The sequence below is a fragment of the Vulpes vulpes genome, chromosome 8 (genome assembly GCF_048418805.1).
Source record: "Vulpes vulpes isolate BD-2025 chromosome 8, VulVul3, whole genome shotgun sequence".
NCBI classification, from domain to species: domain Eukaryota; kingdom Metazoa; phylum Chordata; class Mammalia; order Carnivora; family Canidae; genus Vulpes; species Vulpes vulpes.
In genome coordinates, this window is record NC_132787.1 from 76,971,980 (window position 1) to 76,993,336 (window position 21,357).

The 21,357-nt window shown below is 55.6% G+C and overlaps 1 protein-coding gene across 2 annotated transcripts; it reads left to right on the top strand.

Annotated features, from left to right (window-relative positions):
- Positions 1 to 4,185: 4,185 nt before the first annotated feature.
- PROM2 (prominin 2) lies at positions 4,186 to 20,748 on the top strand. 2 transcript variants are annotated; one of them, XM_072767173.1, is made up of 24 exons: positions 4,186 to 4,596; positions 5,226 to 5,275; positions 5,687 to 5,889; positions 5,985 to 6,105; positions 6,390 to 6,453; positions 6,739 to 6,828; positions 7,122 to 7,321; positions 7,677 to 7,751; positions 8,532 to 8,595; positions 8,826 to 8,985; positions 9,259 to 9,411; positions 10,398 to 10,521; positions 10,643 to 10,734; positions 10,850 to 10,934; positions 11,656 to 11,802; positions 12,499 to 12,570; positions 13,439 to 13,531; positions 13,667 to 13,720; positions 14,095 to 14,175; positions 14,397 to 14,465; positions 15,225 to 15,314; positions 15,529 to 15,635; positions 15,992 to 16,066; positions 19,733 to 20,748. In XM_072767173.1, the coding sequence occupies exons 1-23, from the start codon at positions 4,323 to 4,325 to the stop codon at positions 16,053 to 16,055; spliced, it is 2,532 nt and encodes an 843-aa protein (XP_072623274.1). In that variant the 5' UTR covers positions 4,186 to 4,322; the 3' UTR covers positions 16,056 to 16,066; positions 19,733 to 20,748. The 2 variants fall into 2 exon arrangements, with proteins under 2 accessions (XP_072623274.1, XP_072623273.1); XM_072767172.1 differs by lacking the exon at positions 19,733 to 20,748 and adding an exon at positions 16,275 to 17,358.
- The last annotated feature ends 609 nt before the right edge of the window (positions 20,749 to 21,357 follow it).

The window sequence follows — 21,357 nt, forward strand, 5'->3', positions numbered from 1 at the left end:
TCTGCTTTCTACCTAGGGAAACATTTATGGAGAATACTTTGTGTGCCAGGTTCTGTGTTTTGGGCTGGGGGCAGGGAGATGTGAGGATGAATACAATACAACTTCTATGTTGGGAAGATAGAGTCACGACCAGGATGTATGGACCAACCCGAAGGACCCCCCAACTGACCCTGGGGAAGGGACCCAGGAGCCTTCCAGAGAGGATGACCATTGAGCTAAGTCTTGAAGGATGAACAGAAATGAGGTAGGTATAAGCAGAGGATGAGATACAGCAGGGGAGCAGGCCGGCAGGGACAGGACAGGGTGGATAGAAGATGAGAGCAGAGCACCGTGGGACCGTCAGGGGGTGCTTGGAAGACAAATTAAGGAATTCACCTTCATCCTGAGGCTGGAGAAGGAGCCACTTGAGAATCTGAAGCCAGAGTCACATGGTCTGATCTGCATTTTCAATGGTCCTTTCTGGAGAAAATCTCAGGAGGTGATATTGGAAGGATGCAGTTGAGAGTGGCTGGATGCAAGAATGGGGGACCAAGAGTCAAGGATGGTTTTGTGGCTTGGCATACATGGTAGTAGAAATTCTCCAAAATATTCCCATAAAGTTACACCTTCTTCCATTCTCATGGAATTCTTACCCCAAAGCTTTTCAGAATGATACACATTAGGTGGCATACGTGTTTGGTGGCTTCTTGGAATAAGGTTCTACTCCTGGAAAAAAAAAAAAAAAAAAAAAAAGGTTCTACTCCTGGGACGGTGGCCACCATCTTTTGGATGTTGCCTCCTGTTTAGAGGACTGTCCTTACACACCCATACCCATGGTGCTGGGCTCAGCACTGTCACTGTAGCATGAAAGATTGTCATCGTGGGCTAGACTATGGTGGTCTAGGAGATACTGCCTCACATGTGCACCATGAGCTTCTCTGTGCTAGGTTTCAGAATGTGGCCCGCAGTGCTGTGGGCTCTGGTGACAGTAGATCTGGAGACAACAGGTAGACTCAGATCGGCAGGACAGCCCTCTCTGTCCTGTTGGATGCAGAGAGGTGGTCTGCAGAGGGTCCTGGCTAACACACAGTGGGGAGAGGCCTCAGCCCAGACAGAGCAGTAGGTGCTCGATGGGTTTCCTGTTCCAAGTCCTGAGCCCTCCTGAGGCCCAGCTCCACCTCCCAGGCTTGGACTCCTCAATTGCCCTGTTACTCTATAATAAATTCTCACTTTTCAAATCCTTCAGCAGCCTAACTGGGTGTCTGAATCTTGCCATCACAAGAATGTTGACTGAGACAATGTGTTCCAGCCTTGACTGTCTGTCCCCTTGGGTTGGTTTATAACCCATTCCCAGGACACAGCATGAACACCTGAGCCAGAAAGAAGTGGAACCAGCCTGCTCCTTTCCTGTTTCCTTAAGAACTTCGAGCCAATCCCTGCTCTCTATTTCCAGCAGGTGGCACATGAGGCAGCTGGCCAGCCACACCGGGTGTCCTGGGCCCTATATTCTGAAGGGCAGATCCCCTCCTTGCTCAGGGCTCCCCCTCTACACTCCCCACACTGACCTCAGGGTCATGGAGTTTGGAGACCATTACACTTTTGAGGACTGTGAGTCAGGGGCAGGAAAGTGGCCCAAGATAACCAGAGACAGCTCATTCCAGATCAACCAAAAAATTTCCATGGAGGGCAGAGGGTCCCAGTGGGTCACAGGAAGAAGGGACATGCAGGTGTGTCAGAAAGGTGTGGCTAAAAGGAGGGGACAGGACAGGACCACCCTTGAACTCCTCTCCATACTTTTAGAAGTCCAGCAGCTCTGCTGCCCCCCAGCCCCACACCTTTGGAGGCTGAGGCTGAGGCTGAGGCAGGGGGATCCCTGCTGCCGATCCGGCCCAGCCCACCCAGCCCCAACACAGCCACTTGTCTTGCCCCACTGCCTCCAAGGAATTCAACTGTAGCAGCAGGTTCATGGCTTCTCCCTGGTGCCCAGAGCTGCCCCCCCCAGCCCCTCTTGCTCTCCAAGGGGGTGGGGGGGGAGGGGACAAGTCTGTCCCATCTGATGATAGATTGTTCTTTCAGGATCCTGCTCAGGAAAGAGATTCCTGGCCTCATCACTGACTCAGGAAAGTCTCTTCTTAGGAGCCTCACTTTGTCCACCTGTCAAATGGTCAAATTCAGTATCTTTATCCACCGTCCTGCCCCTTAGGCCATAAAAGAGTTTGGTATGTTTTGTTTCTTCTTGGGAGAAATCTTACCTTCAAAGTACAGTGCTTTTATTATAGACACTTACGAAAACAATAGCAGTAGCGACTCATGGCTTAATTACAATAGTTGGTAAGAGGGAGAGAGTGGGAGGCTGCACAGGGTGGGGGCAGGGCTGCTTGTTTCCTGACCTGGGAAACTGGGGCCTAAGCTCCCCTGCCACCAGTGCGCTCAAGTCAGGGAATACCAGAAAACCCTACATGGACTTCACTGCACCACGGGTGGGTTATAGCAAGATAGGAAAGGGTCTTTTCTGGGGCAGGACTGACATTAGGCAGTGCTCACTGGGTGGGGGCGGAGGTGGGGGTGGAGGAGTATTAGGGGAGGAAGGGGGTAAGTTCTTCCTAACAGCTCACACTGGAGGAGAGAGTAGAGAATGGAGGAGACCAGCTCTTCCTCTTGGCAGCCTCCAGGGGGCCATGGTGCCCCTAGGCAGGTGCTGGGCTCAGGTGAATGGAATGGAGAGGATGAGGGATGGCCACAGCTCACAGCTGGCCTTCAGCTGTCTGGCACAGTCTCAGAGCAGAGCGGTCAGGGGACCCCCTCCACGGGCTGGGGCTGGGCCTCCAAAGGCAGTGCTGGTCCTGGACCCTCCCTGGACCCAAGGAGCCAGTGCCCCCAGCCCATTCTGCCTTGCAGCCCTGATCCTCATCTCTGAGTCACCCTTTGATGAGGTTCCGTTTCCTGTCTGCACCCCGTTATTAACTGGACTATTCCTTCTCTGACTGTACTCTTGTCCTGGCTCAGAGGAAACTGAGGACAGCCAGAGGAGGGGTGAGGATTCTGCTGCAGGCTCAGCCCTGACTCAAATTTAGGTTACTTCTTTCCCTGCTCACCCCATCCCCCATGAGCAGCCCTGAATCTCTATGCCCCTCCCTCACCCCTGCCAACCAGGAACATAGCTTGGGGGTGGGGGGTCACAGACCCAGCCCCTCCCTCCAGGGCTGCCATGGAAACTCATAAACTTCTACTACTTCTGTGAACATGAGTAACACATGTTTATTGCACAGAAAATAGGAAGTACAGATGAGCAGGAAAGAATTAAAAACGGCCACGATCCTACCGGAGACAGTGTTTTATACCTTCAGTCCACGTGCTGTGTCATAAGCAGCTGTTTGCACTTCTTAAAGCATTGTGACTATCTTTCAGGTCAAAAGAGCCGTTTCAACATCATTTTCTTTATTGATTTTCCTGCGTGTCCTCTGAGATGCTCGTTTCACCATTTTCTTGGTGGTGGTGGCCGTCAGGATAGTTTCCCTATTGTGAATAATGTTGCCAGAAACATCCCCCAACCATTTAGCAATATTTCCCCACAACCTGCTCAGCCACAGGCACCCTCTGGGTGCCGGGCACACAGCCATTACAAAGCAGAGACATGTGTAGACACATCTCTGGCCCTCTGCTTGATTAGCTCTTTCAGCTGATGACTGGATGGGGCATTGCTGGGCCAAAGGGCACACCTTTGCCGGGATTCACCCTCCCCAAGGATGTGCCTGTCCCAGGGGTGCCACTGAGAGCCACTCTGGGCAAAGCCTGGTGGCCTCTCGGCTCCAGATTGGTGTGGCGGCGGGCGCAGGCCTGACCGAAGAGACAGAGCAGGCCCCAGAGGCGGCTGGGGAGGAGCCCGGTTCCTGGGTGGGTGCCGCGTTCTCGCCACCCCTTGGGCCAGGGCTTCGCTGGGTGGCTGTTTTCCCAGCCTCCGATTGGGCTGTTGGGTCTGGGTATGGAATATAATATCTGAAATCGGGCCACCCTGAACAACCCAGACTGCTGAGGCCTCTCCCCTAGCCGGCTCCCAGGCGGCCCTCCGGGGGCTCTGGGGTGCGCAGAGGGCGCCCCGGCTCCCACCCCGGCCGCCAGGGCGGTCCCGGCCAGGCCCTGCCCCTCGCCCCCACCTCAGGCCTCCGCCCCTGCCCTTCCAGCGCTGCGGGCGGGCGCCCAGGCGGCTCGGGAGCCCAAACCCGTCGGGCCGGTTTTGAGAGCCACGGACGCGGGCCGGGGAAGGATGCACGGCCTGCCCCGCGCTCCGTCCGCACCGCCGGCCGCCTGAGCGCGTCCTGCCTGCCCCGCGGCCCCGCGGCCCCATGGCGCGCGCGCCCGGCCTCCTGGCGCCCCTGCTGGGGCTGGGGCTGGGGCTGGGGCTGGGGCTGGGGCTGGGGCTGGGGCTGGGGCTGGGCCCGCCGGGGCCGGGGGCCGCGGACTGCGGGTCCCTCGGCGGCGCAGAGCGCCTGGCGTTCGCCCCGGCGGCCGGGGTCCACCGGCTGGCCCCTCGCGTCCGCCCGCCGGGGCCCCTGAGCCCCCTGTACGGCACCGTGCGGCGCTTCCTCTCCGCGGTGCAGCTCAACCCCTTCCCCGCAGGTGAGTGCGCCCCTCCCTTGGTGGGTCTGGGAGCTAGCGGGTCCCCCTGCACCGCGGGGCTCGCCTCCCCTGCCCGCGGCCCGGGCCTTCCCCACCCGGCTTCCTCCCCAGGAGCCCCCCAGGCCCAAGGGCATCACCTGGAGACCTTCCTGCGTGACCTTGGGCAAGCCCTTTTTCCTCCCTGAGCCTCAGTCTCTCTGCCCTCAAGTGGAAGAACGTACATTAGAAGGTCTCCCAGACCTGGCTAGGATTTTCTCTGGGTCTGGTGGTACTAGGGGTTGGGAGGACCAGCAGGGGCTACAGCCCTGTCCCTCTCAACCTGTCCCCTGCCTCTTGAAGGAAAGGGCTGCTAGGCCAGTCCCCTTTTCAGCTTTTAACCAGGCTGGTGGCTTCTCCACTGCAGAACTTAGCTGTAGGGCCGCCGAGGAAGGGTCCGCCAGGCCTCCTCTCAGCCACTCCCTGCGGTGGCAGCAGGAAGCCTGGGCATGATGGCACAGGGCTTGTCCTAGGGTGCCATGGTGGTGGGAGGAGCCCTTCCAGAGAGCCCACCTTCTCTCCTGGCAGTGGGGTAGACACAGGGGCAGGGCAGGTGCTGTCCTCAACCCCCATCAGCTTGACTCTTTCCTCAGAGTTGGTAAAGACTTTGCTGAATGAGCCGTCCTCTGTGAAGGTGGATGAGGTGAGCCCTTGGGGGCCGGTGATGGGCAGAGGGAGCTCAGGGATGAGCATGAGGGACAGAAGTAGAAAGGCCTCCTCAGCTCAACCCATGGCCCACATTGCTGGGAGGCCCCAGGGTGGGGTCTCGGGCATCCCTTCCTCCTTCCCATGTACACTGCCAATGGCACACTAATTTCAGGCCGAAGCCCTGCCACTAACCAGTGGTGGGTGGGCAAACCTGGACCTCAGTCTCCTCATTTACAAGATGATAAATAACAAGGACACCGTACCCCTTGCATGGGTTCAAGCAGATGTGTGCAAAGTGCCCACTGTTTGTGCGTGCCCTCCCCTTCGGGTTTCCCTGTGGCGTCAGGCAGGAAGCAGCTGCGGCCTGAGGGTCAGGACAGCCCCTCAGGCCCGCTGCCTTGCCCAGGTGGTGCGTTATGAGGCGGGCTACGTGGTGTGCGCTGTGATTGCCGGCCTCTACCTGCTGGTGGTGCCGATTGCCGGACTGTGTTTCTGTTGCTGCCGCTGCCACCGGCGCTGTGGGGGCCGAGTGAAGACGGAGCACAAGGCCATGGCCTGTGAGCGAGGCACCCTCATGGCCTTCCTGCTGCTGACCACCCTCCTGCTACTGTGAGGGGCCCTCGGGTCAGGCGGGAGGTGTGGGCTGAGGCTGGCGGTGCCTGTGGGCATCCAGCAAGCCCCTGCCTCCTCCCCCACGCCTGCAGGATTGGTGTGGTCTGTGCCTTTGTCACCAACCAGCACACGCATGAGCAGATGGGCCATGGTGTTGAGGCTGTGCCTGAGATTCTGCTCAGCCTCCAGGGCCTGGTCTCCAATGTCCCCCAGGTAAGTATGGAGTAACCCCTCACACACCCCCCCGGAGTCTGCCTGAGCACCAGCCTCAGGTAGAACTGAATAGTGTGGGGCCTGCAAATTAGAAAGGGTTTCCCTTTCAACACCTGACTGCCCCCTGCTGGAGAGTTGCTGTAACACATAAATGCACGGTGGGCATCTTCAGGATGGCCTCCCAGCTGTGTGTGGGTGGCATCCCGGGAGAGCTGGGGAAGGGACAAGAGGGGGGCTGTCAGGTGACAAGGGGAGAGCAGCCTCATGACCCTGTGTTTACCTAGGAGCTGCAGGCCGTGGCAGAGCAGTTCTCCCTTCCCCAGAAGCGAGTCTTGGAGGAACTGGATGGTGAGAGTTATAGCTGGCTGACATGCTGGGCAGCCCCTGGGTCCCCTGCTCAGGCCTACCTTGGGCGGCCCTCTCTTCCCTTCATCCTGGGCTCCACCTGGGCACACCTTCACAGAGGTAGGGATTGGGCCCGGCTGGGGAGCACAGAAGTGCTGTGCTGAGGACCAAGAAGCCAGCACCTACCCTGCAGAGCCCAGTGCGGGGCCCAGGGAGGCTGGATGGATGGGTAAAGAGAGCCCCTAGGCTCCTGGGGGCCAGCCCTGCAGAATATCCTGTGCTCTCCAGGTGTCGGCATGAGCATTGGGAGCACGATCCATACCCAGCTCAAGAGCACCATGTATGAAGTGCTGGCCTCAGTGAGCAGCCTGGGACAGGGTGAGTGGGACTGCTGTCCTGGGTGGGCATCTCTTGGTGGCAGGCCCTACCCTCACTCAGCCCTGGATTTCTTATGCCACTGCAGCAAGCCCCTCCCATGACTTCCTGGTGGCTTTATCCCAGGATCCTCAACCTGGTTTAACATGCCCTGGGGCAGTTTCCATTATAACTACCGGGATTAATGACCCACATTCCTTTGGTTGCCAGGAGAGGGAGGTGTTCTATCTCCCTCAAGGCCTGTGAGGTCTCCTGGGAACCATGGAGACACCTCGGTCCAGAAGGGGGTCTCTCAGCCCTGCAGGTCTCTATGGATCACCTGCAAGCCATGAACACCACCTTGGTGGAGCTGAGGAAGGGCCAGCAGGACCTGGAGCCAGCTGTCTACGAGCGCCGGGAGCGCCTCCTCACCCTGCTGCAGGAGCCCAGCTGTCAGGGTTGCATGGAGGCCCGGAGCCGAGCCCAGGCCCTGGAGCTGGGAGCTGACTTCAGCCAGGTGACTGCCTGTCCAAGTGAAGGGCGTTGCTCTGCCTGCTGCCCCAGGAGTCCCTGGACGTTTCCTGAGGCAGACTCCTGATCCCTTTCCTCGAGCAGCTCCTCCCTTCTCTGCACACCAAGGGTTAATGATAGCCATCCTGGCACTGGAGCCAGAGCTCTCTTGGGCCATGTGCCATGCTGTGCTTTGAGCTTCATGCCTGTTAGTTCCTTGCATTCTCCTTGCCACCTAGAGAAGTGTTCCCCATTTTGTAGGTGAGGACAATGAGGGTTCCTACCATCCTCCCTCAGGGCTCCTCCTTAAGCCTCTCCATAGACTTTGTCATTAGGCCTGGTCTCCAATGCCCCCATTTTAGGTATCCCCTGTGGACGATGTCCTGCATCGGCTGAAGGGTGTCCCAGAGGCCAATTTCTCCAGTATGGTCCAGGAGGTGAGTGCCTGCCCATTCCACCTGACTTCCCCATGACCTGGTAGTTCACAAGTGAGGGTACCTCATTTTCTGCCTTGGGGGGTGGGAACCCAGTTGAACCTAAGACTTGGGTCAGGTCAGGGCCTTACCTACTGCATGGCTCCCTGGACTAAGAGACTCATGATGCTGGTTCTTAAGTGCACGCAGTCTGGTGGGGGAGGCAGGCCTGGAACTCAGAAGGCAGAGCTGGGCCCCTCAAGGTGGTGGGAGCTGGGGTGGCAGGGGAGCAAGCACACAAGCTGAGCCCTAGAGGTGCAGATGGGCTGTGGGGGAAGGTACAGTGTGAGTCAGCACCTATAACCCAGGGCCTGGAAAGTGCCAGAGTTGGGGAAATGGTGAGTCACCTGTGCCGGGTGGCTGGAGCCACAGGTTCCGGGAGGAAGGGAATCTAAGCTGAGGTTGGAGGAGCTGGTTGGAGCTGGACTTCAGGGAGCTAGGCCTGGCATCATGTACAGGGTGGATGGAAGAGAAGAGGATGGCTGAAAGGCTGCCGCAAGCAAGAGGGGTGGGGAGAATGGGGGAGGCTTCTAGGAGCAATGTTTTGAGGAGCTGAGTCAGGCTGGGCTGAGGGAGCAGAGAAGAGGCCATCCACCAAAAGAATAAAGGGACGTCCGTTTCCTGACTTCCTGATCTGGGAGCACTAGGACGGATGTCCTCCCTCTCAGCCTGGTGATGTCAGGGGTCCCTCAGGCTGGGACAGCAGGTGGAAAGCAAGAGGCACCTGCCCTTTTGTTCCGGCAGGAAAACAGCACCTTCAACGCCCTCCCACTCCTGGCAGCCTTGCAGACAGCCAATGTGGTCAAAGGTGAGGCCCTGGTCAGGGGCCAGGTGGCTGCTGAGTGTGCCACCCCCACCAAAGAGGCTTGTGGAGACGGGAGTGGGGCAGTGGGGGTGGGGACGGAAGCTGAAGGCTGTCCTCCATCTGGGCCTGGTCAGAGAGCGGGTCCTCTCTGTGGGTCCCAGATGTTCCTCCTGTCTATCCATCTTCTCCCCGGGTGACTTTTCCATCCCATAAGTCTCTGCTGCTTTGGGCAGAGCTGAAGAAGGTGGTGGCCCAGAAGCCTGAAGGCCTGAGGACACTGGCTGAAGAGTTCCCAGGCTGGGAGGCAGCCTCTCGCTGGAGCCGGACACTGGAGGAAGTGGAACAGAGTAGCCGCCCCTACCTGAAGGAAGTGGAGAGATACGAGAAATACAGGTGCCCAGGAACCCATGGGGGTGGGGGTGGGATAGGCAGCCCAGCCTCCCAGCCACACTGGGCCTGATTTTGAGCCCTCATCAACCCCCGGCTATACTCAGCATCTGCCTCTACCTCAGCCAAGACCCCTTTCTTCTTGGGCTTCTGTCTCCACCTTGGCTATGTGCCCTTGGGACCCCATGGGAGCATTGGGCCTCCATCTAGCTACTGGGTCCTATGCCAGCCCATCCTGGTGCCTTCCTTCTCAGTGACACCACACCCTCTCTCTGGCAGGTGGATTTGGGGCTGCGTGTTGTGCTCCGCAGTCCTACTTGTGGTGGTCTGTAACCTGCTGGGCCTCAACCTGGGCGTCTGGGGGCTGTCTGCTAGGAAGGACCCCAGCCGCTCAGAAGCCAAGGGCGAGGCTGGATCCCGCTTCCTCATGATGTAAGATGGGCTGGGGAGAGGGAAAGGGTCTCTTCCTCTGGGCCAGCCAGGTTCCTCTCATGCCCATATGTGGAGCATGGGAGCATATAGCTCCCAGTGTGGCTACAGAAGCAAGTCCTGGGAATCAAGAGGCTAAGCTCTACTTCTGGCTCTGGCACTGACTCCCTGGGTGACTCTGGGCAGATTACCAACCCATCTGGGTCTCCACATCCTCATCTGTGTAAAAGGATTGGATCAGAGCAGGAATGACAAATAAGAAGCACTTCACCCTTCCAGACCAGGGGCGATTATAGTAATCAATGGGCACTCTCCCGCTAGGCCAGACATAGCCTCAGAATCCTTCTTAATCCAGCATCTAGATAGCATTACCAATAGGACGCCAAGCCAGAAATAGAATCTGTTTGCCATCTCTGGACTAGATGGCTTCTAAGACCATCTAAGGCTGCCACATTCAGTTGTATAGGCTGGTGACTGCATAATGTGCCTGACCAAGGGGGCGAGTGGAGGCTGAAATCTAGCCCTTGTTCTATTCTCCAAGCCTCAAACCCCAGCATGGGGCTGTGCCTCTCCTACAGAGAAGCCCTGCAATAGGTCAGCAGCACTGGTCTTTTTCAGCCCATCTAAGTTGAGGCCCCTATTGTGCCAGGTGGCTCTGTTGCGGGCTGAGTTCTGGAGCCAGTCACCTCCATGTGCCTTAGGCTTAGAGGTGGGCCATCCTGTCTCTTTGAGCAATGCAGCTACTCTCTCAGGGCTGCTGTGGGGAGCCAGGGGCACCAGTGATAGATGATGGTGGAAGGTGGGGGAGGGGGACAGCCAGCAGCTCTGAGTTCTCTTTCCTGGCCCTAGGAGGCTGAGTCTTCAAAGGGCTTTGCCCTGGGGCCGACTTGCTGACCATGTTGGGCCGAGATGTGATGGGGCAAAGGGTGTGGTCCGGGGGAGCCAGCCTCCTCTCTCCCACCTCAGCCCTGTCCCTTTGCCTTCCCCAGGGGTGTGGGCTTCAGCTTCCTCTTTGCTGCACCCCTCATCCTCCTTGTCTTTGCCACCTTCCTGGTGGGCGGCAACGTGCAGACGCTGGTGTGTCAGAGCTGGGAAAGCAAGGAGCTCTACAAGGTGATCCTGCCTGCCCTGCTCTGGGGCCCAGTGGGAAGTGGAAGGGACAAGGCTCTAGGGGAGCTTGGGTGGCCTCACCATCAGCTTGCTCAGGGCTCTTTTCTCTTTGCCCCATTTCTAGTTTGCAGACACCCCAGGGAACTTGCCTCCATCCATGAATTTGTCTCAGCTTCTTGGTCTAAAGAAGAATATCAGTATCCTCCTGGCCTATCAGTGAGTGGGAAGCAGATGCTGGGGGACCTGTGGGGAGGACCTGAGGTAGGTGATGTCAGGACCCCCAACCCTCTGTCCTTTTCTCTCAACTTGAATAACTGTAACTCCTCCCCAGGCAGTGCAGGGAAGGGGCTGCACTCTGGAGTGTCCTGCAGCTCAATGACTCCTATGACCTGGAGAAGCACCTGAATATCAGCCAGGTAAGGGAACCTTCTGGAAGGCTGTGGGGATCCCTCCTGCAGAAATCCCTTCCTCTGGCCTTGCCTCTGTAGTGGGACCATATTATTGAACCCGAGAAGTCTGCAAGAGTGATTAAGGTACCTCAGGGGCAGAGGCCCCAGGTGAAAGCTCAGGGCCTGGCCCAGGGCAAGAGCCCAGGAGCGTTTCTAGGGTGTGTGGGTGGATGGGTGAGTGTCTGGAGGCCATGACCAGCTCTTGCAACTATGCTCCAGGAAGAACTGAACACAGCTGAGGTTGTAGCAGGAAAGGCTGGTGACAGCGAGTGACAGGGCCAGGGGGTGTATATATACTGACTAAGGACAGACATTGGTTGGGATGCTACACTACAGTTAGTAGTGGGGTGGTTGGGGATGGGGTGTGACAGTGAAAAGGATAGTGATGAAGTTGGGAGTCACTCGGGGAGGGCTCACCAGAGGCCCTCTGCTGAGCTTGCACAGCCATAAATGTGGGCCAGCGAAGCTATTTGATAATGGGTCCCCAGGGAAGGTCTGTGTTGCTGTCCACTAGCCAGATAGGTGCCAGAGGAGAGGTAGGTCTTCGTGGGGTGGGTTAGAGCGGGGACAGCTGAGAAGCAGAGGCCTCCTGGGAGACTAGCTGGAAGTATCTAAGGTGGGGGCCCTGAATATCCAGAAGGAAGGCTCTGTGGTGACCCCTTACCTTATCCCCCTGTCCCCCTCTCAGTACACTGCCAAGCTGCAGCAGGAGTTACAGAACCTCAAAGTAGACATGAAGAATCTGGACCTGCTGAGCCCAGCTGCCCACCGGGACCTGGAAGCCCTGCAGAGCAGTGGGCTCGAGAAAATCCACTATTCCAGCTTCTTTGTCCAGGTGAGCATGGAGCACCTCAGGCCAGACCACGGCAGTCAGAGGAGCTTGTAGAGGAGCTGGGCTGAGGGGTGGTATCTTCTCTCATCACAGCTCTCCACATTTCCTCCACTTAAAAAAAAAATTCATTCATTCATTCATTCATTCATTCATTCATTCATTCATAAGAGACACCGAAAGAGAGGCAGAGACATAGGCAGAGGGAGAAGCAGTCTCCCTGTGGAGAGCCTGATGTGGGATTCCATCCTGGGACCCCCGGATCACGACCTGAGCCGAAGGCAGACGCTTAACCACTGAGCCACCCAGGCGTCCCTCCCTCCACTTTTCTGCATGTTCCTAGGGTCTCTTCCTGTCGGGAGTGTCCACACACCATGTGCCTTCAGCCTGTCCCATTGGGGCTGGGCAGGAATGAACATACTCCCACCCAACAGCACGTGTCGCTGTTCATGGTCCTGAACCCACTGCTGTGGAGCATGCTGGTGGGAGGTGGCCTCTTCATTGGGTTACACCAAAGGGCGCCTCATTGGTCTTTTTCTTCTATCCTAATGGAGACATATTTCACAGTTTCAGGTCAAACCCACTGTGACCCATGTGTTACAATAGACTTAGCTGATGTGGGGTACTTCTGAATAGACTGGGAATTTGAGGGCTGGGGGAGCCAGAGTGCATTCCCTCCTGGCCTCTCCTGTCTGTCTCTAGATCCAGAAGCCCGTGGTGAACACCAACATGGAGAAGCTGGCCCAGGAGCTGGAAGAACTGGCCCGGACCCAAGTGAGAAGGGACCAGTGACCCCACTGGGCAGGCAGGAGTCAGAGAGAGGCCCCGGAAGTGGAAGAGGGTGGGAGTGTTTGGAGTAGGGAGGAGGGTGGGAGTGTTTGGAGTAGGGAGGAGGGTGGGAGTGTTTGGAGTAGGGAGGAACACAAAGGCAAAGGCAGAGGACTGTGGGTTCCAACCAGTGGGTGATGAATCTCTGTACCCCCTGGGTGGGCTTAAGAGTTTTGCAGTATCCGTTCTGATTCAAGCTCTACCTCCAATAGGCTGTGTGGCCATGGCAGGTCATTCAGCATCTTCTGGCCTCGGTTTATTCATCTGTAAAGTGGATTATCCTCCACCTCAGATCAGATGAAGTAACTGGTCTGACATGCCACATTTGGGCAAGCATTTCTAAATTCTTGCTGCTCATGAAATCTGCTGGGACAGGTGTGAGGACAGTGCGATGGGCTAGACCGCATATGAATTGTCCTTGAGAAGCTTAAACTCTACTGGGAAAAAAATAGCATTTTGCATTTATAAATATTTAGAGCTTAAAAAGTGTTCTTTAAGACATTGGCTTCACACCAAGCCCGGATGATGGGTAGAGTGGGAGTATTCGTTTTTGGCAGATGCCACACAGCTCAGGCGACCTCAGGTGTGGTTGGCTTAGAGGCACTTAATAAGTTAGTGGTGGGCCTAGAATTTGGGCTTCATTCCCCCAAACCTGGATCAGGCTTAGGGAGCTTAAGGAGGCCTTGATTTTCTGCCTCTGGGCCCAGCACTTTCCACATCTTCTCAGTATGTCTGATCAGTTGGGTAAAGAATATGTTGGCAAAGGCTGGCCTGTCCCTGGCAGGGTGTCATTCTCATCTCTGTCTCCCCTCAGGGCGGTTCTGTGCTGGGGCAGCAGCTTCAGGAGGAAGCCCAGAGGCTTCAAAACCTCTATCAGGAGCAGGTCCTCCCTCAGCAGAGCCTTGTGGTAAGTGTGCTAGCCCAGGGAGCCTGGAACTTGGGGAAGAAGAGAGGCAGGGAGGGGTAAAAGAGGAGGGAGGGGCAGCAATGTTCCTTCTCTGTGCATCCCTTCCCTTAATCAGCGCTGCTCTCTTCTCCACAGGCTAAGCTCAACCTCACCGTCAGGGCCCTGGCATCTTCAGCCCCGAACCTCCAGGTGGCTGCCAGGGATGGGGAGGAGGGGTGGTGGAGCAGGTGGACAACAGAGGGGAAAAGGAAGTAAGGGCCCTGCTAGCTTGGGGTCTTGTCTACTCTGTTGAGTCCCACTGGAGGTTGAGGGTAGGGGGTGGGAAGAAATGTGGGTGGATAGCAGATCCTTAAAGACCACTGTCTTTGGCCTCTGTGTCTTAGGTCCTAACACCCCCAACCCGAGGTGAGTGTGTGTGTGTCTGTGTATGTGTGTGTGTGTGTGTGTGTGTGTGTGTGTGTGTGTGTGTGTGTGACATGTTGGATTAATAGATGGATGAGTGAATGCATGGCTGTTCCCTGACTGAGCAGGGCACTGAATCAAGCCTCTCTCCTTTCCCTCAGATGGAAACCTCTAGTGTCTTGGACAAGGTCGCTTACCTAAAAGGAGAGTTGCCTACCTGGACCACCAGTATCTTGAGGAATGTGAGTGGGAGATGGGACGGGGCAGGAGGGTTGCCACATAGTCAGAGATGGACTCAGGTGCTAAAGCACGTGGAGCTTCCACCCAGACTTCTCCAGCCCTGTCCCCTCACCCTGGCTCCCAGGAAACCCAGCTTGGCCTGTGCTGTTGGTGTCAAGCATGGGGGATGGGGGTGCTGGTTCCTGGGACATCTGTCAGCCTTGGGCTCCTCTCTTTCCTGCAGGAAAGTGAGTGTTTCCTGATCCGGGAGATGGGTTACTTTTCCCAGTACGTGGCCTGGGTAAGAGAGGAGGTGAGTGGGAGTCCAGGACCTCCTGACCTGAAGCAGGCTCCTCGTCGCACCGGCTCTTCACACTGTTGCATCCCTTTTCTGTCTCCTACGGCCCCTCGGGGTGCCCTAGCTCTTCAGCTTTGAACCCAAACTCCCAAATCTGACAACTGCACCCCTACTTCCTGGTGGGGCTCTGCTCACTCAGCCTCTGCCACAGCCCTTCTCTGAGGCCTGGGTGCAAGCTGGGCCAGCCATGGCTCTCTAGAACATGCTGTCCACACCTTGCCCCCACGTCCTTCCTCATGCCGGACCCTTTGCCCAGTTCTCCAACCACACCTCCCCCTGAATGCCTATGCTGACATGGCCTCTGCAAGCTATCCAGTGCCCACACTAGTCAGGTGTGGTCCTGCTGAACCCCGAGTGTGCATGTGTATGTGCACGTGTATGCGGTGCGTGCGTGTGTGTGTGTGTGCATGCAAACATGGGAGTAGGGCCTCTCCAGTGAGAGTATGAATTTAGAAAAACGTCCTGGGCACATAGTAGGGGCTTAATACAGGCTGGTGAATGGGATGGAAAAGGCAGGAGTAGAGCAATGAGCCAGTGGCAGTGTGCTTCATCTCTATGTCTCTGCATCCACATGTCTGAGTACAGCTGTGCAGTGGCTCTCACCTGTGCCACTGGACCTGTCACTGTCCCTGTCAGCTTCTTTCTCTGAATATGGGGTGTACACCCATGGGTCTGAGTGTCTCTGCATGTACCTGCCTCGTGTTGACACTGCAGGTGACTCAGCACATTGCCACCTGCCAGCCTCTCTCCGGAGCCCTGGACAATGGCCGTGTGATCCTGTGTGACATGATGGCTGACCCCTGGGTGAGTGCCTCCAGCTCATAAGGGCTCATGGACATTGAGGCCCCCAGGAAGGGGCAGCATGAGCAGGGCCTGTGGTGAAGCGGGAGCCCTACCCCCAGGCCTACGCACCAGGCCTTCCCCTCAGCCCTGAGAATGCTTCCCTGTGCCTCACTGAGTCAGTGGGAGGACGTCTCTGCCTAGCCACAGCGAGCTGACCTCACATCCTCTGTTCTAGAATGCCTTCTGGTTCTGCCTGGCTTGGTGCACCTTCTTTCTGATCCCCAGCATCATCTTTGCTGTCAAGACCTCCAAATACCTTCATCCCGTTTGGAAACGCCTCAGGTGAGGAGGCTGCCAGGACTGAGGGGAACAGCAAGGGTCCAGGAAGGTCTAGTTGCTGGGTACTGACCCCTGCCACCCCCCCCCCCCCCGAGACCTCGCCAGTAGAGGAGGCTCACGCCTAGCTTAGCTCTGAAGAGTCACACACTCTGAGGAACTCCAGGACTAGAAAGTCCTTTCATATGTCCGCCCCATATCCTTCTTGCTGCAACACATCCACCCAGGCACAGCTTTTTGGAATTTTTCATACCCCTGGAAAACTTCTGAGGTGGGAAGATCAGGGCTCTGGGCTTGTACCTGTGTCAGGGCTGAAGGTCTATGCCTGCAGGCTCACTCACTCTCTTCGTGTGATGTCACAGCTCCACCAGCTCAGAGGAGACTCAGCTCTTCCACATCCCCCGGGTCACCTCCCTGAAGCTATAGGACCCAAGAAGGTGAGTTTCCACACCTCTCCATTCCTTGGTGCCAGGAGTGGGGAGTAGGAAGGGAAGGGAAGGGTTTGGGATCTGGGGTCTCTAAGGCCCAGGAGGGCAGGAAGGTTCTGAGACTTGGTGGGGTCTGAGTGTTAGATCTGGCCCATCCAGCCTGAGCCCTGCCGTCCCTATCTTCCCCCTCACCTGTTGGGTTCTTAATCCATAACAGGGATATTTGCTGCAAGGTGATGCCTGGGGCTGCCTTCCTTCAGCCCTGGCCTGGACCAGAGGACTTCTGTTGTTCTTGCTCACAGCCCAGACTGGCATCAGGCCTGGATTGCCTTTCAACTTTTGTCACCTGACCCCATTTTTCCTATTTCTTTCCCACCCCCTTGATGTTCATGAACCCCTTTTTTCATTCCCAAAAGCGCACTTAACTTTCGTTGAGCTACAGGAGCCAATAGCTTCTTCCAAGTGTTGATCCCTTATCCTCCTCGTGCAACATATTAGCACCAGGAAGAGCCTGTTCTCCACCTATTAGAACTGCCTCCTCACCCATGCGTGAGACAGAGGCCCTGTCCAACCCCATTCTGTCACTAGCTGCTCACCCCCTGTCCATGCCTCTCCCACTCCTCTCTAAGCTCCTGCCCCTTTCTGTCCTCTGACCTGCCTACCTGGCCCAGCTTCACTCTGCCCCAGCCCTCACATCCTCCCCCCAGGGAAACCTCTTTCCCTGCTTTGTCCCCTTTCTACCTTATCCCACTACCTTGCTGGTACCCAGGGACCCCTCCTCCCCAACCAAACTAATCACGTAAAGCCACCAAGCAGGCAAGGGTCCACCAGGGCTCTGCCTCATGGCCCTGGAGTGCTCCACTGCCCAGGGACCTGGACCCCCCCACAGGCCCTGGTCTGGATTTCTGGCCACCCCATGGGGTGAGGGAGGCCTATCTGAAGGCTGAGCCCCTTGCCTGCACCCTGGGATGGAAAGAGTGCTGTCATCCTGCAGCTCCTCTCTAAGCACTGGCTCCCTAGGAAGGGACCTGCGACTTGGGCCAGAGCGGGGGGTCACCCCCGGCTCCCCAAAAAGTAATCTCTTCGACAATCACCACTCAGCTTTCCAGGGGATCTCAGATCTGGTGGCCACAATTGGATTTTGAACTGTGGCCCTTACTCCTTCTATTCTATGCATGAAGCCTAGTCTATCCCTGTGCCCTTTTTGCATGCTGGATGCTGAGTTCCAGAAATGGAAAAGGAGGAAGAAAGAAAAGAGATGGACAAAACCTCAGATTCATTAAAGTATTCTCACTTCCTAAGCCATGGCCTTGGATCTTTGATACCAGCCCAGGCTAGGGCCCTATACGTAGTTGGTACTTAATGAGGTTTTTTTTGAAGAGGAGAATCCAAGACTTACCCTAGCAATCAGCAGATGGGGAGTGGGACACTCAAAACAGGCAGACCTGGCTGCACATCCACATGCTTGGTAGCTAGAACATGTTCTGTGTGTTCCCTAGACCTCAGTTTCTCCATTTCTAAATTGGAGAGAATAGTCCTGACTGCCGTCTAGGGCTATGAAAAATGTGACATTGCATGGAAAGCCCTTGGCAGGAGCCTGGCACAAAACAAATGCTCAGATGCTGCATCTTTGATGCAGGCATCCTTGAATGTAGCACAACTGCTTTTTTTTTTTTTTTTTTGGCTTTTCCCAAACCTTTTTGGCTTGTTTCTCATCTGCTACCCTATGCACCCCCCTGTGGCACCCTGAATATCAAGAATGAAACTGATTGGATAAAAATAGAAAGAGAAAACAATTATAAAAAATTTCTGGTTCTCTATCAAAATTCTCTACCTTATCCTTTATATATGTGAACATACTGCACATGGTAATTTTACAGTTTAATAACTTCCTAATATGGAAACTCTGAGTCTGTTTCTAGTGTCTGTTGTTTATCTTGGTTTTTCTAGGTTTTGCCTTGTCTCCTCAATATACTCGGTGATTTCTGATTGAATGGCACACATTATATCTGAAAACCTGTAGAAATAATCTGAGGCATAGGATGAAGTTATCCACCTCCACAAGGATTATGTTTACATGGCTTGGAATGTAACTTGGGATCCCATGTGTTGGGATCTAGCAAACCAGGATTATTTTAATCTACTTTTGGGACTGAGATGATTTGCAGTCCCTTGGAGTGCTGGTTTACTTCCAATTCTTTTATATTCTGGGAGTAGACCTCTTTGGGGTCCCCACACAGCATGAAAGATTTGCCAGGCACCCCCTCCCCTTCATGGGTCTAGTTTCTACCTCTTTAGTCCTAGAGGCTAACAGCTCTGCTCAGCACTTTTGGAGTGTCTTCAGGGATCAGTGGACCTCCCAGGGAGAAAGTAGCCCCAAATTCCAGGCACAGGTGTCTGGGTTTCCTTCTTTTCCAGATCTTGGCCCTATTGATTCTCTACTGCCTTGTTTGCTCTCAGATGCCTCCAATCAGACTTAGAGAAATATTTTGAGTAGCTTTTAAGTTGTCTTTAGTTGGGAATTTAGGCCAAATTACCTAGTTCACCACAATCAGAAGTAGCAGTTCTGCAAAATTAACAGCCCCCCCTGTCATATGCCCCCCCCCAACCTCCATGACTTGGGAAAGGCTGCCACTCATTGAATTTAGGATCCAGAGACCTTCATCCAGCCAACTGAACACTGTTCAAAGGAGCTTGGTTTGGAGAGCATCACTGTAGGCTCTGGTAACTGGGATGGGGGTGGCACTCAGCAGGTGACAGAGACGAAAATAGCCACAGAGAAAAATATATTACATATTTTCCCAGTTTTAAAGTGCTGGAGTCCTAAAATGCTAATCCCACTTTATGTGTGAAACAAAGCCCCTTTGTGGTAACATTCTCATCTGTTTTCATGACATTCTCTGAAGGCAGTAGGGATTTTCATCCTTGTTTCACTGTTGAACAAATGAAGCTCTGGAAAGCTACATGGCAGATTCAAAGTCTCACAAGTTGAAGCCCAGCCAGGCTTTGGATTCAGGTCCCCTGGTCCTGGTGGCCCTGGAGGTTTCCTTCTGGGGCTGCTGCCAGTTTCCATTCCCCACGGGTGTGTGGGAGGGAGGCCCTGTCTCCAAGGAGATTTGATCCAAGTGTCCTTGCTGTCCCTGTGGCAGCAGGGATGACAGATTGAAGGCCCTGGGACTTATGCCAGATGCTCCAGCCTGGCCATCCCAGAGCAAAGGCCCCGTGGGCCATGAGTGCCAGATTCTGCCAAAGAAATGCCACGTGGGCCAGGCCGTCTGAGGTCCCAGCTGGCTGGCCAGGGCAGTTCCAGCTGGCTCCAGTGTGCAAAGGAAGGGCCGTGTGGGAAGGGGCTGCTCAGGCTACCTGAGGGGACAAAGAAGGGTAACATTTATGGAGTTCTGAGAATGAACCAGGAAGTGTGCTAAGTACTTCACATTAATTAGCTCAGATGCAAGCTATTCACCTATTCATGATTGAGAAAACTAAGGCCCAAGGATACTGGATATGAGCTGAATAGAAGGGGCACAACTTATTCAGAGGCATCAACTGATGTTGGTGGCGTTTCCGGCAATATCTGAATTATCTGGAGTCAGCCTGTGTCCCAGCTCTGGGGCATCATGGACAGTGTCCCTCTTTTCCATCCTCCCAGAACCTGGACCTACTTTTCTCTCCTAGTGCCTTGTTTCTGCAAGCCGAAACACCAGGGATTGAAGTGGTGGATGGGCCTTCACACCATGTGCTGCCGGATCAAAGCCTCCTCCCTGTGGTGCACACCCCCCTACCCCCCACGCTCAGTCTTTCCTTGCTCTTCCTGGATGGGCCACTCCTAGAACAGTGAGCATTTGCCCATCTTACAAATGCTGCCCGAACACTGCAGCACCCTGGAGGAAGGTGGGGCGTGTGCTGAGAGCTGACCCACCTCAGCCCTGACCTCTGCCTAAGAGTGATGCAGAGTTTAGGTGGCCCGAAGCCTCACTGCACTGAGGATACCCAAGAGTCAGGTGGTGAGATTGGAGGAGGGATATTTTGAGGTGAGCAGAGTCCAAGGAGAGGGCTGGGATGCCCACCCTTCAGGCCAGAAGGAAGGGGGCTTCAGAGAGCTTCACGGTGGCCCCTGCTGTTTGAGAAATTACATAGACTGTGTCTCACCTCCCCCTGTATACTCTAGAGAGCTGGAGACAGGGTGGCTGCTGTGCTGTTACAGCCAAGGAAGGGACTGCTGGCCCAGGTGAGGGATCATGTGAGGGGGTCGGTGTGGGCTCTTAGACCAGGTCCCAGGAGGCTGCCTGAAGAGTAAACAGACCACAGTGACAGAAGGTGGAGTCCAGGCTCCTTGGCCACCTGAGGCCCCTGTGAAATAGGCTAGCCAGGGGCGTGGCCAGGCCCTGAGGACCCATGGAAGTACCTGCAGGAGGGAGGGGTGTAACTTTAAACCTCCCACAATAGGGCACAGTTGCTGGGCAGCTCCAGGTCCTGTGGGCCACAGCCCCTGCCCTGCCAACCACAGGCCTCACCCCACCAGAATGAGACTGTGTTATATGAGGTGAGGTGATGGAGAACTGTTGCATCCCCCCCCACCAAGCAGCTCCCTGGGCCTGCCACGCTTCCATCCCACCACCCGAGGGCGGGCAGAAAAGAAGAGATTTCAAGGATCAGTGGAAGACACAAATAAAGTGACAGTGACTTTCTAATTCCACAGCTGTGCTGTCTCCGCGTCATGGTGACACCCAGAGTGCTGTGGCAACCAGAAGGAGGCTGTTTTGGGGCAGCATACATTTCTTGAGCTCTTGTGTGGGGAGACCCAGACCCACCTCCACCCAGTGGGGCCTCGCTCACAGGCAGAGGCTCTTGGTAGGCTGAGGGCCCAAACCTGGAAACTGTATTGAGGATCTCTCTCTCTCTCTTTCTCTCTCCCTGCACCACCCCTCTTAGCCAGGGGCAAGCAGAGCCAGAGCCCAAAAATGAACCCAGGAAAAAGATAGAGTGGGGGCTCCATGGAGCCGGGTTCGGAGCACTAGAAGATGAGGAATTGGACTTGCTCACGAGTGGAGAGGATCGTGAGCAACAATTGAGGAAGGTCCAGAAGACCCAAGATTCGTGGGTGGAGGTGGTGTGGACCCCTCACCAAGGGGAGACTAGAGTATAGCCCCCAACCAGCTGAAAGTGCTGCCTCCTCTCAAATGTTGTACACAAGGAAACAGCCTTCCTCCAGGCTTGAAATGATCCCTTCCTCTCCCCCTCCCAAACTCCCCACCCTTGGGTTCCCCCTCCTACCCATCAATGTGAGGAAACCACAGCTG

Coding starts and splice junctions, on each gene's coding strand:
- PROM2 (XM_072767173.1), top strand. CDS start 4,323: ATGGCGCGCGCGCCCGGCCTCCTGGCGCCCCTGCTGGGGCTGGGGCTG. Junction 6,106..6,389: donor TGGTCTCCAATGTCCCCCAG/GTAAGTATGGAG, acceptor GTGTTTACCTAG/GAGCTGCAGGCCGTGGCAGA. Junction 15,636..15,991: donor CCCGTTTGGAAACGCCTCAG/GTGAGGAGGCTG, acceptor GTGATGTCACAG/CTCCACCAGCTCAGAGGAGA.